Source organism: Phyllopteryx taeniolatus, chromosome 8 (genome assembly GCF_024500385.1).
Source record: "Phyllopteryx taeniolatus isolate TA_2022b chromosome 8, UOR_Ptae_1.2, whole genome shotgun sequence".
In the NCBI taxonomy this organism is placed as follows: domain Eukaryota; kingdom Metazoa; phylum Chordata; class Actinopteri; order Syngnathiformes; family Syngnathidae; genus Phyllopteryx; species Phyllopteryx taeniolatus.
This window is the reverse complement of record NC_084509.1, coordinates 10,402,813-10,418,213: the sequence shown is the minus strand read 5'-3', so window position 1 is coordinate 10,418,213 and position 15,401 is coordinate 10,402,813. Positions and strand designations below refer to the sequence as shown.

Sequence of the window (15,401 nt, the reverse complement as noted above, 5' to 3'; positions counted from 1 at the left end):
TTTCCTGTTGACAGATTGCTCACTCCCCCGCGGTACTTTTTTATTCTCCCCAGGCAGTCTTTCTTTTTTTAAACCATTTCTTCCATCCCAAAGAGTGAAAGCTGTTTACAGTGTGTGCCGAAATAAGGAAAGACTCCACTCTTTTGACACTGCCATCTCTCTGTTGTCCCTCCTCTAGCTAAAAGGTAACAACACCCTTGGGGAGAACATTGCTGATAACGGAGGAGTTCGGCAGGCCTATCAGGTAATGAGCCTGAAAACAATGAGGAAAACATTTGGGTATTGTTCGAAACAACTGCTGATGTCTTCTTCCCGATATTAACTGGAGACGTCAGTCAATTTACTGACTGACAATTGATAGTTTGAACCACTATGTTGTCCAGAGCCCAGAGTCAGATTCACACATTTGCATATTCTCGCAAATAATAACCGGAGGAGGTGTCCATTCAATTAGGAGGCCTTTAGTTGTTCAAATGCCTTTTTGGAATACAGTGGAACCTCTTTTTTCGTACAATTTTGTTTATGCTGATTTTTTTTCCGAATTTCTCACAGTTTTCGTACAGCTGGTCACTTTTCATACGTTGAAAATGGTCCATATGCAAATCCTCCTTCCCACATGATTTGGCCACTCAATACCTCAAAGTTTGTTTGTGCTTATTTATTGAATGTGTCTGTTCATTCGCTGGCGGTACAGTAATCCACATCTGTCACTTAGTTCTGAGGTCTTGGGTTCAAAACCAGGCTCAGGCCTTCTGTGTGGAGTTTGCATGTTCTCCACGTGCCTGCGTGGGTTTTCTTCAGATAATCCGGTTCCCACATTCCAAAAACATACATGGTAGGTTAATTCCATCCATCCATCCATTTTCTGAGCCGCTTCTCCTCACTAGGGTCGCGGGCGTGCTGGAGCCTATCCCAGCTATCATCGGGCAGGAGGCGGGGTACACCCTGAACTGGTTGCCAGGCAATCGCAGGGCACATACAAACAAACAACATTCGCACTCACATTCACACCTATGGGCAATTTAGAGGGTAGGTTAATTGAGAACTCTAAATTGTCCATAGGTCTGAATGTGAGTGTGATTGGTTGTTTGTTTATATGTGCCCTACGTTTGGCTGGGGACCAGTTCAGGGTGTTAGGCTCCAGCATCCTAGCACACCCTAGTGAGGATAAGCGGTTCAGAAAACAGTTGGATGGATCTTCAGGAAGCCACCTCGGGGCCAAAGAAAGTTCCCAGTCATAGATCATTTTACACTTGACACTATGCGAGTCCCGGGATGCACACGTCATGGAAACAATGAGTCCCAGCCCTGGAACAATGAGTCCCTGCAACTTATCATCAATACAGATACAGTAATCCTCTGCTACATCGTGGTTCACGATCCCGCTATATTGGAGATTTTTATTGCAGTTCTCTTTACTGTTTAATCTTTCATACTGTTTGTACAATATTTTTGTGTTATCCATTACTTTTGCTCTCTCTCAATATATTATGTGTTTAGGCCTGCCACGATAGCAAATTTTTTAGATAAATGTACAACCCCAATTCCAATGAAGTTGGGACGTTGTGTTAAACATAAATAAAAACAGAATACAATGATTTGCAAATCATGTTCAACCTATATTTAATTGAATACACTACAAATACAAGATATTTAATGTTCAAACTGATAAACTTTATTCTTTTTAGCAAATAATCATTAACTTTGAATTTTATGGCTGCAACACGTTCCAAAAAAGCTGGGACAGGTGGCAAAAAAGACTGAGAAAGTTGAGGAATGCTCATCAAACACCTTGTTGGAACATCCCACAGCTGAACAGGCTAATTGGGAACAGGTGGGTGACAGGATTGGGTATAAAAGGAGCTTTCCTGAATTGTTCAGTAATTCACAAGCAAAGATGGGGCGAGGTTCACCTCTTTGTGAGAAAATAGTCGAACAGTTTAAGGACAATGTTCCTCAATGTACAATTGCAACGAATTTAGGGATTTCATCATCTACGGTCAATAATATCATCAAAAGTTTCAGAGAATCTGGAGAAATCACTGCATGTAAGCGGCAAGGCCGAAAACCAACATTGAATGCCCATGACCTTCGATCCCTCAGGCGGCACGGCATCAAAAACCGACATCAATGTGTAAAGGATATCACCACATGGGCTCAGGAACACTTCAGAAAACCAATGTCAGTAAATACAGTTCGGCGCTACGTCCGTAAGTCCAACTTGAAACTCTATGCAAAGCAAAAGCCATTTATCAACAACACCCAGAAACGCCGCTGGCTTCTCTGGGCCCGAGCTCATCTTAGATGGACTGATGCAAAGTGGAAAAGTGTTCTGTGGTCCGACGAGTCCACATTTCAAATTGTTTTTGGAAATTGTGAACGTCGTGTCCTCCGGGCCAAAGAGGAAAAGAACCATCCTGACTGTTATGGACACAAAGTTCAAAAGCCACCATAGTGATGGTATGGGGTGTGTTAGTGCCAATGGCATGGGTAACTTACACATCTGTGAAGGCACCATTAATGCAGAAAGGTACATAAAGGTTTTGGAGAAACATATGCTGCCGTCCAAGCAACGTCTTTTTCATGGACACCCCTGCTTATTTCAGCAAGACAATGCCACACGTGTTACAACAGCGTGGCTTCGTAGTAAAAGAGTGCAGGTACGAGACTGGCTTGCCTGCGGTCCAGACCAGTCTCCCATTGAAAATGTGTGGCGCCTTATGAAGCGTAAAATACGACAACGGCGACCCCGGACTGTTGAACAGCTGAAGCCGTACATCAAGCAAGAATGGGAAAGAATTCCACCTACAAAGCTTCAACAATTAGTGTCCTCAGTTCCCAAACGTTTATTGAATGTTGTTAAAAGAACAGGTGATGTAACACAGTGGTAAACATGACCCTATCTCAGCTTTTTTGGAACGTGTTACAGCCATAAAATTCTAAATTAATGATTATTTGCTAAAATCAATAAAGTTGATCAGTTTGAACATTAAATATCTTGTATTTGTAGAGAATTCAATTAAATATAGGTTGAACATGATTTGCAAATCATTGTATTCTGTTTTTATTTATGTTTAACACAACGTCCCAACTTCATTGGAATTGCGGTTGTATTTTCCCAAAAACCTTCAAGATAAACAATAATATCGATGTTTTTTTATGCCGCTGATATAATGACATTAGAGCATCATAAGGAATTGTACACATCTTACAAATTCTACCCTGGTAATCAAACATATGAGCACAACTGTGTAATGTTCTCTCATTCACTAAGTAAAAGTAGGGCTCCATTTCACAATGAGAGCAAGTAAATAAAAAGAAAGTTATACGTGTTCAAATAAAGTGCTGAACTTAAGAAAAATAAAGTTTGAGTTTCCTCTTTTCTGTTTGGCATCTTAACACAACAGTGAAGTCTCAAACAATTTTACATATTTGAATTTAACAAATCTTAACTGAACCGTTTTAGAGGTTATGTTTGTTCAAAACCTTTGCTTTGGTTCATAATGACGTTTCACATATAATATGCACTTTTAATAAGAGCTCCCAGTGGAAACTTCCCACACAAACAAAAATGACTCTGCCTGTTCCATTTTCAGCAACATTTGTTCCAGGTGTTCTCTTCCTTTATCGGTCGTTTTCTGATCTTTCTCTGTCTTTAACTCAACTTAACTCTCTTTCTTTCTCCTTGTCTCTGTCTGGTCTGTGCACAGTCAGTGATTTCAGTGATTACCGCCTGTGATCCAGATTTGTTTGGCTGAAAAGGTGGCGGAACTTGCATGTGATTGGTCGGTACATGTCATCACTACCGTAAAGCCTGAAATATGTTGGCTGCTTAAAATAGAAGCCCCCCGTATGTCTTGAATCATGTCCTTTCTTTTCTGGCTATGTTGTGGGTCCATTTGGGACTGCTTCTGGGTCCGGACGCGGACGCGGACGCGCATGTTAGTGGCCTCTGTTTTAAACGATGTTGCAAAAATCGAGCGAGCCAGAGTGAGCTGTTTAGCTCCGTAGCACACTAGCTAGTTAGCTCACCGGCTAGCGAACGTAATAAATAGTTAACTCTCCTTTAAATGTCCCAGTTGTTTGGATCTACGGAGTCAAAACTGTTCCGCCAGCGGCTCGCTGCGCCACGAGTGGCGCGCCGGGTGATACCACAACAATGAACATTTAGTCTGGGAAAAAAGTCACGTGTCCATTGTATTTATGAAACGATAACCCGTCCTAGTTTTCTTCTGATTGGCTAGCACCAAGACAGGACTCGTACTTTTAGTCGATAATGATTCGCTGAAGCACTTCAGCAACACACACACACACGCACGCACGCACGCACACACACACAGACACACACCATTTCTCCCACCATCGTAATTTTGATACGAAGAGAGAGAAAAGGTGACAAGATTATGCAACTGTTTAACAAGCAAAACTGTGGGTGATTGACGGGGAGAGGACCACTTACTTACGTGACATCAGCCATGCAGCATGTAAAACCAGCTCACAGTCTGGACTACAATGAAGTTGAAAGTGCTCACTTTTTATTGTAAATATTATTTAAGCTAAGTATTCTAAGTCCTTCAGTGAGTCAGTCCTTATTGTATGATGATTTATTACCGCGCTCTTCGGTATGAATAATTAACCCTCAATGCATTGCGCACTTAACACGCCAGTAAAACTGTGTTCTTAATGTGTAAATAAAAAAGTAACAACAATCCAATGTATTTTCTACCAAATAGAATAACAAAAACAGTGTGCATTGTATAATAAACCACCACTTCCCAATCACTTTGTTGTGATTATTGAATAATGAGCGGCCTACGTGATCAGAGTAATATTTTTGACCTGTTAGACTGATCTTGGCGAGAAATATAGATGACTAAAAAATAACTATTGTTGTTATCAAGAAGTAACTGTAGTCTGACTACTTTCTCGGGAAAGGTAACGCGTTACTTTGCTCGTTACTCAAAATGGCAGCATTTTGGTTACAAAGTAACGCGCTACCGGCATCACTGCGTACGACTAATTGATTTCCTCTTTTATATAACCAACAGTTTTTACTTCTTCAATTCACATTGTGCATAAAAGATAAGGCATTATTTATTTTTTAAAGCATTAACACCCTTTGTGCATCTTCACTTAAACAGCTAGCATTTTAGCATTTTGTGACTTATTAATACAGTAGGTTCCTGGCTGTGCATTTATGAGCCCAGACTAACTGAACGTGAAGAAGACAAATCTTTAGACTACTGCAAATTTTGGAATTGTAGTAGTTTGTTCAAACTAAAATGAAGAATTCTCGAGAGAAAAATATTTCCTTCATCTCCCTTCACCAAAACCCTCCTCCATTTTACTCTTATTCCTCTCTAACCACATTTGCCACATTTTTCACCTACTTGACTCAAAGTTTTGCCACTTACAGATCATCACCAATTTGGACTATGTTAACTCTGTCTCTCGGGTCCCGCGACGCGGTGTCATACTCAGCGGAGAGAAAGGTGAACGGGGTGCTCGACTTGCATTTCACTTTGAAATGCTACCACATTTCGCCATGTCGTTTTGCTCTCTCTCTTCTCTATTCGGCGTCGCATTTTGCAACGGCTGCCTTCCCGCTCCTCAATCAAACGCTTCACTTCCGCGTCCTCGCATCAGTGACATGCATCTACGACCCGGGACGCACATCAAACGAGATCCCTGCATTGGCGGCCCATTGATAAGGAAGACCATAAAATTCTAGGAAGAACTCTTAGGAAAGTACAAAAATGGCAGATTACACTTCGAAACAATAAACTCTCCTTCTCCCCTCGGCGCAGTCTTTCATATGCCATTTGGAGTCTTCAATAAAATGTAAACATGTTTTATTGATGTATTCATTCATATATTTCATGAGTCATTTATATTTCACTTTGTTTTCTTTATGTCAAAGCATAGTTATTCTCTATAAAATGATTTTTTAAATTTATATTTTGGGGTGTGTTGAACAGATTAACTGAATTTGCAATATTTCTTATCTGAAATATTGTTTCAGTTTTACTATGGTTTGGTTTGAGTCAGACTTGCTATATCGCGGTTCATTGTTCGCGCCACCACTATATCGCAGTTTTTTATTGTGGACGTGTCTATCTGTATGTCTAGAAAATCCCTGCGGCATTGCGAAAACCTGCACTTCATTGCGTTTTTTATGAGGTTTTGTAATATGCTTAGTTACTGTAATGCCCTCGCATGTGGGAAAGGAGAGCCACAGTCACCGATGCACTTTTCAGCCATTTATTGAATGATGGTAGAATGGTAAAACACAATGAGCACACTCATGCAGGAGATGCTGTCGACCACAGCTCATGCCCAGACACTCACACCCAGAATCGCCATAGGCTGAGCCAACCAGCTAACCTCCCCAGCCCTGCCTCTTAAAGGCCCATATCTAACACACAAATACTACAGTACCTACAGTATTTTCTATACATTTTATGAGTGCATTTTTTTTGTGTGTTCTTGAGTAATGAGTGTATTTCAATATGTTTAAATGTGTTCAAAGTGTGGGGAAGGGGTAAAACCTTTTAAAAAATGTGGCTCTTTATCGGAGATTTTCAACTATTGCAGGTTGGTCTGAAACGTATCCCCAGCGTTAAACTGGGATTCTCTCTAATTAAATTTTTTCTCTGATGGATGGATGTAAAGGAGTTGTTTACAGAATTTGTCTTACGTGGATGACGCACCTGCCGACTATTTCGGCCGCTCATTGGAGGGATGTCTATGACATGAGGGAATGCGGTATGTGTACTGTTTAGTGTAGTATTAGATACAGTACATGTCTTGTGTGTTGTGTGCAGGCCTATAAGAACTATGTGAAGAAACATGGTGAGGAGGCACTGCTGCCAGGACTCAACCTTAACCACGATCAACTCTTCTTCCTCAACTTTGCTCAGGTAGTGGGCAATGGATTATTTGGTGGATGATTAGATAGATAATAGAACATCATGTATGTTGAGGATTGTCCATTGTGTGGAATTGATTAGTATGCAGTCTAAAGAACAACAACTTGTGTATTTAAAATACAAAATAAATACAAAACAAATGAAAAAATGAAATGGGGAAAAAAAAGAAAAAAATTAAGATTGATCCCCAAATTTAATCAGTGAGAGCATGCAAACACCACACAGGAAGGTCGCAGCCTGGATTTGAAACCCCACTTCAGAAATATGAAGTGGATGCGCTAACCACTCATCCACCAACACAAAATTTGGTTAAATCCCCATCCTAACCAGATCAGGTCAAGTAGATATAATGATTGCGTGTTAAAAAAAACAAAAAACATTTGCTGTAAATATTTAGTATGTTCTGTCATCTAGAATGAAGTGTATAATTTAAAAATATGAATTAAAACAAGATTTGTTACATAGCATTTCTGTCCTCTTCCATATAAAATATCATGTACATTTAGAGGTGCAATATTTTACCAAACCAACTTTTTCTAGTGTTTGGGATGTTATATTGGCTCTATGATGCCACAGTAAACGTGAAATATGAATTAAAATTGCCCACGCATTCCTGAGTTCCAGACGTTTTTCTGCCAAGAGGCCTGAAATCAGGCCATTCGCATTTCTCAAGCATATCTACGTCACTAGCGAAGAGCTCCGCTTTCCCTTTCCGCTCCCGAGCCAGAGTTCTCAACATAACAAACATGTGCTCTCACAAGTTGGTCTTCTACATGGAGACGACCAATAAGTGGAAAGGGGACAATATGGACAAAACTTGGTCAAACAGAAGTAGCTGTCAGAGGAACCTTTTCTGGACACTTGTATGACAAAAAACAAAGTGTTTTTTAAATGAAATTGACACTAAGTCTATGTTGGAGAGTCACTCAATTAAGGTATAAATAGCCAGAATATGGGACCTTCGAAATATTACATGACAAATAAAACTTTAAAGTATAAAAATTATACAGTATATTTATGTAAATTCTGTCAAAAGCCCATCCCAGATACGTACAGTGGTGTCTTGAGATACAAGTTCAGTTTGATCATTGACCATGCTCGTAACTCAAAACACTCAAAAACTCCAGTCATCTTTCCCTATGGAAATGGATATGCCATTAATCTGTTCCAGCCTCCCCCCAAAAAACAACCAAACATTTTAAATGCACCTTGGCTACCTGGGGGCAGTATAAGATAGACATAGGGATACACTGTACTGGAGGCTCAACTCCTTTCTCGGTTACTCAGTACAGCAGTAAAATGAGTCGTTCTTCGCAGGGGTTGAATATATGCCTGTGAGTAGTTATGTGGTCTTTCTACATATATTGCAGCACCATTTGTTTTCAGATATCTGTTGCTTAAACGGTAACAATACCGCCACATAGATGCTAATTGTTAGCCCATGTGCCTATGGCGTTTCCCCTCGTATGTTAGAATTCAGGTTGCTTAGGCTATGTGGTTGCTTGAAATACATACACCATACAGCGCTCGTATCACAAGTTTACCTTTGCAAGTCAAACCGAAAAAAATCAACCGATCAACAGCTCGTATCCCAAAAAACTCTTGAGCCATGTCATTCATATCTCAAGGCACCACTGTATTCTTATTGTATCTGTCTGTATCAGGTGTGGTGTGGAACACGACGACCAGAAGATGCTTTGAATTCCATCCAAGTCGATCAACACAGTCCAGGAAAATTCAGGTACTTTCAATCATGCCATTGGGCAGAGTAGAAGGTTAAGTCACACAACCAACAACACAACCCATAAACATTTATTCGTGTGTATGTGTGTGTGTGTGTGTCTCAGGGTGCTGGGCTCCCTTCAGAACTTCCCAGAGTTTGCCAAAGTGTACGGCTGCAATAGAAGCAGCTACATGGTCTCGGACAATGTTTGCCGCGTGTGGTGATCCGCAAAGCTCTGTGGGCCTGTGTGGACTGCCTCATCGGTCCTAGGACCTCATATAGGAAGTGGGAGCCCACCCATCCTGACGGAGTAAGCCTGCCATGAGTGCACTTCCTCGGAGATGAGCAGCGCTGGCTATAAAGCTCCACAAATAGACGGAAGTGAGCATCACTCCTGTCCTTACTACTACTTACAACCAACAATCAGTCTTTGTCTTATTGTTTTTTTTTCTTTTGTTTGTTTTCTGTACTGCACAGGGGTTAATGTACTCCAACCCACTATCTTATAAATACACCCAACGCCCACTCACACTCATAAAAGAGGGCTGAACCACTTTGCTGTTATGTAGGACTGTCATCAGCTTTCATCTCATGTACTCTCTCTGTTAATACATACTGTAGGTTAGATCAATTATTACAGAAAATATGATTATATTTTGCCGAATAGCGCAGTAAATACGTAACCTACAATTACACTTTTTACAGTGCTCTCATACTGAGTTGTTTGATCAGTGAGTAGGCGTCCGACATTTAGTACCAGTACAATACTTTACTTTATGTCAAACACGTACAGTACGTCGACGGACACTTAAGATCCTCTCACTAGTCACTGAAATAATCGACACACTCTGTTTAGGCCGTTCCATTGGTGGCTTTGTCACGTCAATGGCTGCCTGCTCTATGTTACGCAAATCGCAATGCCTTACATAACCTGTGGTGCCACAGTTAGGGTATGATCAGGGGTTAAGGTAGATTATAGTCAAGAGTCAACAGGCTTTACTGTCAATTCTGCAGTTATATACCAAACATACCGAGAATGTTTCTACGAAATGTTAGGGTTAGACTTTGGTTAGGTTTGGCTAAGGGGTTTAGGTATGGGGTTAAGTTAGGGTTGAGTTGAGGTATGCTCAGGTCATTGAATCGATAGCAACTGGACTGTTCTGGTTTCGTTTCTCATCCAAGCAGGCTTCATCAGTTCATGTACTAAGGCTTGATAGAACAGCTCTAGCCTGAGTGTTGTGCAGAAAAACCAAGTATTTATACTAATAAAATTAGAAGCATGGCCCAGCCAAGAGTGATTTTAATCTTTTGGGATACAAAGCCACTATTGATAAAATACATTGGATATTTGGGTTTCCACATCAACACTCAGGTTAGAGCTTTCAGGTGCCTCAACCACCCTCACCCTTGTTGCAACTGAACGATATATCCATTAATCCATTATCTTTACCGCTTATCCTCACTAGAGCTGCTGGAGCCTATCCCAGCTATCTTCGGGCAGGAGGCGGTGTACACCCTGAACCATTCGCCAGCCAATCGCAGGGCACATAGAAACAAACGACCATTCACACTCACATTCAGGGCAATTTAGAGTTTCAATCAACCTACCACGCATGTTTTTAGGCTGTGGGAGGAAACCGGATGATCGATTCAATACCCTGAGGACGCAATGACCTGGATGAATGAAAATATTCTCAGCTGAGTTAAGGTATGGTTCATGAGTTATGGGTTAGGTTTAGGGGTTAGATTTGCAATTAAGGTTAATGGATAGGTTAGGGTTACCATTTGGATTTAGGCAGATAGTGTTAGTTGTTAGTTGTTGACCTTAAGGCCACCTCAACAGGGGGGCTTGTTAGATATATTTCTATGCTGCTGCTTGCAGGACGCTAGGACACACACACTAGCTTTTGTTTGTTAAAACTGACCACACTATGTTATGAATACACACACACACGCACACACATGCACCACAGACATACTGATAACATTCAGGCTGAGAGCAGGCGAGAACTGGTTTGATAAGGCGCCACTAAAGCAATGGACTGTTATCTGAAAAGGGGAGCCACTCGGCTTCCGGATCCCACGAGAGAAGATAGAGAGATCAGCGCTCGCTGAATGCTTCAAACTTGATCATAGCTTTGAAAACCTGTACACTTTATTCTGTTGTATTAAATACTCAAAAGACAAGTTCAGTGTATCAGGATTCTTATTTGGAAACAAATTCACCACCAAACATTAAAAGAACCGGGACGAAGGAATTCAAGCACTTTTTCCTTACGAGGCCGACTGGGCAACTCCTGGGCGTCGTTTGGAATTCCTTACAGTAGGTTAGCAGTTAGGGTTAGGTGGTTATGTTTAGAACATAGTTTGAGGTTAGGGTTGGCAATTAGGGTTAATGGTTAGAGGGTGGGTTAGGGCGACACTTTCGGTTTAGTGGTTATGGTGTAGGTCATGGTTATGGATTATGGTTAGGGCAGTTAAGTTTGACGTTAGAGGGTAGTTAAGGGCCTTGGGTTAGTTGGTTAGAGCAGTGATTCCCAACCAGAATGCGTGGTATGAGGCAAGAGAATATCATAAGTGCCGTGGGAAATTATCCAATTTTACTTAATGTGTCCGAAAAGGCCGGCACGGTGGACGGTTTTCTCCGGGCCCTCCGGTTTCCTCCCACATCCCAAAAACATGCGTGGTAGGTTGATTGGAGACTCTAAATTCTTCACAGCTGTGAATGTGAGTGCCAATGGTTGTTTGTTTCTATGTGCCCTGCGATTGGCTGGCGTCCGGTTCAGGGTGTACCCCGCCTCCCGCCTGAAGATAGCTGGTATAGGCTCCAGCAACCCGCGACCCTAGTGAGGATAAGGGGTAAAGAAAATGGATGGATGGGTGTCCGAAAAGTATTATTAAACTATTATTATTATTAGTTATTAATTACAAACATATATTTGTTCATCTATCTATGCCAGCAACATCTAGTGACAGGCAGAACAATGAAATGCTCCTCCTTCAGATGGCAGAAGGTACAATAAACACGTCTTGCCATTCATACAAAAGAATAAGTCATGGCTTCCTGCGTGTATATCAGCTTTGTGTTCAATTAAACAGGCCCAAATTTCACACGAAGTACATACATTTTATGTAACTCGAGACGAGAACATCATTATTTCAGTATTCATACGTTTTGTGATATTTACATTTAGTGGTCTGCTGTGAGATTCTCATGCAAAATGGGTGCCTTGACTCAATAGAAGTTTGGGAAGCACTGGGTTAGAGGCTAGGGCTTAAAGTTGGGTAGAGTTAGTGTTAGAGGTCAGGGTGTAAGATATGGTTCCTGGATTTAGGTTAGGTTGGTAAAAGGTTAAGGGTTTGAGTTTAGGCTTTGGGATTGTGGTTCGGCAGTTAGGCATTCGCAGCAGTGGTTAGTGGGTGAATTAGGGTTTGAGTTAGATAGTTAGGATAGGGATTAGTGGTTAGGGTTATTAAATTAGTGGCGTCATGAAAAAAAATTCAGGTTTTGATGTTTGCTGCAACTGAGAGAGTGGATTTGTGAGTGCAGAACAGTGCGAGGAAATTCATATCCCAGAGGCTCAATACCTCTTTCATCATATGGACATGGTATAATATTATTATTAAGCTGTGAGCAAAGAAGAGGTCTTTAACAGTGTTGTAACACGTGCTATTTTTCAAGTTGAAAAAAAACGACTCATATAATGTTCTTTCATGAACTTTGTGCTTGTTTTGAGGGTGTTGTTGCCTCGGGAGCACTTGGGTTTAAAAGACTTCATTTGAGGAAGTTTTTCTCTCGCTGGTCACAACATTAGGTACACCTGCACATTATCATAAGAGGATCCTATACAAGCTGACCGTCGAAATAGAGCATTATAATCTTTGTTAAGGGAAAATATTTGCTCCAACTCTTGTATTGTGTCTGTGCAGGGGTACCTATGAACCTCCGTAGTAGTCATGGAAATATTGCCACACTGACACCAATTTAAGGTTTTAAGGCACATAAGAATAAAACATTATTTTATACATGGGGGGGGGGGGGGGGGGAATCTAATCCCATATGTGATGGCTTTCCTAATGGAATCTGTTTGTCTGTTGGCATTTAAAGAGACTGTTTAGATGCATGTCTATTTGTGAAATGTTGTGCTCTTTTGGGACTTCTCTTATTCAAATGTAACTGCAGGCTGCAATAAAAAAGTCCTTTGCATTTTTCAAAGAGATCATTCCAAACATTTCAATGTTTTTCTGTTATCCGTGCACATAGTTGTGTCAATCATTCACTCAGGCTTTCTTTCTCTCAGCTTCATTTCACCTGTAAAAAGATAGATATACCTCAGTTGCCTGTATTTTAATTTTTTTTAGTAATATAATAATCATCTTGAAGAGCATTTCTGTCCCCTTTCAAAATAAAATATTTCAATGACTGAAGGCGAGTGCTATTACTACTGTGTGTATAGTGTGTGTGGGTGTGCGAACATCTGAAGTTGGCCTCCTTTCACAAGCAAATAACTCAAAAGGCATGAAAATGATGAATATTCTTCAACTGCAGTAACTGCAACTGCTTAGAGTGATATGCAGCAGATGTTTCATTTTGGTCACTGCCTAAAGAGAAGCTGAATATACACACACTGCTAACTTTAATGGGCACACATGCGATACCTAGTTAAAGTGTTACACCAACATTTTTTGTTGCATTTAATACCCTCATTTTTCCCAGTGAAAAGTTTCAATACCCACACTTTTCATTGCACCCGCAAAGGTTGCAGTTGTTGAAAGACCCATACTTTTCTCTTTGAAAGGCATCACAAGTACAACCATACTTTTCATCGCACTCGGGCAGGATGTGTCTATCCCATCACTTTCTCTGGTGAAAGTTTTTAACACCTCCACTTTTCCTGTTAAAAAGGCTCAACACCCAGACCTTTGTTACACATACACTTCTCTTTGTAAAGTTTTCAACATCTGCACACCTATGGCAGATGTAGTCATCCCAAGACTTTCTGAAAGGTTTCAACACCCACACTTTTCCCTGTGAACGGTTTCAACAGCCACAGTTTTCATCACACAGGTGGGGATGCAAGTCCATCCATCCATCCATTTTCTGACCCCACAAGGGTCGCGGGAGTGCTGGAACCTATCCCAGCTATTATCGGCAGCAGGAGGCGGGATAAACCCTGAACTGGTTGCCAGCCAATTGCAGGGGGATGCAAGTGTTTTAAGTTTTCAACACTCACACTTTTCGTCACACCCACAGTGGATGCGGGTGTTTAAACACTCACAGTTTTTTCCAGAGAAATGTTTCAGCTCCCACACTTTTCATCACATTCTCAGGCTGTGCAGTTTATTTTATAAAAAATTTTTTGCTGAAAGGTTTCACTAACATTTTTTTGTTGCATCCGCAGGGGATTCAGGTGTTCCAACACCCATACTTTGTCCGGTAAAAGGGTTCAACACTCACACTTTTTGTTGGATTTACACAGAACACTCACATTTTTCCCAGTGAATGGTTTCAACACCAGCGCTTTTCCCGGTGAAATGTTTCAGCACCCACACTTTTTGTTGCACCCATAAGGGATGTGGGTGTTTTTGTCGCCCACAATTTTTCTAGGTGAATGTTTCAACATCCTCACTTTTCATCACACCCATAACAGATGTGGTTGTTCTGCCACTTTTTTAGGTGAAGGGTTTCAACCACCAAACGTTTTGTCAAACATACACAGGGCACCCACACTCTTTCCAGTGAATAGTTTCAACACCCACACTTTTCGTTGCACCTCCCACGGGTGCGAGTATTGGAAAAGGACCACTGTGTTGTACACTACATCATCAAAAGTGTCAATTACATTACTACGCACATACATTACGCAAGTCAACGTCAAAAACATGTTTATCAGCTGATTGTGACCTGACACAATCAGCTGACACCCACTGTGAAGTTTCACACTACCCACACAATCTTACTGTCATTGCACACACACACACACGCACAAAGACACGCAAGCTATAACATTACCGCGCCTCAACCTGTCCCTGTAAAACCACTCATTATTTGTGACACTAATTGTGTATACGTGCGTGTGTGTACAACCATGTGGGGGCGGGGGGAGTCACTGAGTGGTTCAATAGTCACTCGATTATATGCATTTATCACCCACGCACACGCACACACACACACACACACAGCTAATAATACATGCGGTGTTCTAATTCTCAGTCAGATGAAAACTACACTGATGCACTCTTGATCCACACTGGAGCCTCTCACCGCCAAAGGCTGCTGACAATTCTTCCTTTATGTTGAAATAATGCTCTCTTAGCGGCAGCGGTGTGTGTGTGTGTGTATGTATGTATATATATATATATATATATATATATACATACATACACACACACACACACACAGCGGCTGAAATAAGTATTTAACACGTCACCATTTTTCTCACTAAATATATTTCCAGCGGCACGGTGGAAGACTGGTTAGAGCGTCTGTCTCACAGTTCTGTGGACCCAGGTCCAATCCCCGGGCCCGCCTGTGTTGAGTTTGCATGTTCTCCCCGTGCCTGCGTGGGTTTTCTACGGGCACTCTGGTTTCCACCCACATCCCAAAAACATGCATGAATTGGAGACTCTAAATTGCCTGTAGGTGTGAATGTGAGTGCGAATGGTTGTTGTTTATATGTGCCCTGCGATTGGCTGGCAACCAGTTCGGGGTGTACCCCGCCTCCTGCCCGATGATAGCTGGGATAGGT

General features: G+C 41.4%; 1 protein-coding gene across 2 annotated transcripts in view; it reads left to right on the top strand.

Moving 5' to 3' along the window:
- Nucleotides 1-15,401, top strand: part of LOC133481813 (neprilysin-like) — a 75,394-nt gene that overhangs the window by 54,245 nt on the left and 5,748 nt on the right. The window contains exons 20-23 of one of the 2 annotated variants that reach the window (XM_061780953.1): nucleotides 179-244; nucleotides 6,825-6,920; nucleotides 8,594-8,670; nucleotides 8,777-13,080. In XM_061780953.1, coding sequence (XP_061636937.1) covers nucleotides 179-244; nucleotides 6,825-6,920; nucleotides 8,594-8,670; nucleotides 8,777-8,876 — 339 coding nt within the window. In that variant the 3' untranslated portion in view covers nucleotides 8,877-13,080. Of the gene's footprint in view, nucleotides 1-178; nucleotides 245-6,824; nucleotides 6,921-8,593; nucleotides 8,671-8,776; nucleotides 13,081-15,401 lie in introns of those variants that run through there. The other variant, XM_061780954.1, reaches the window with a different exon arrangement.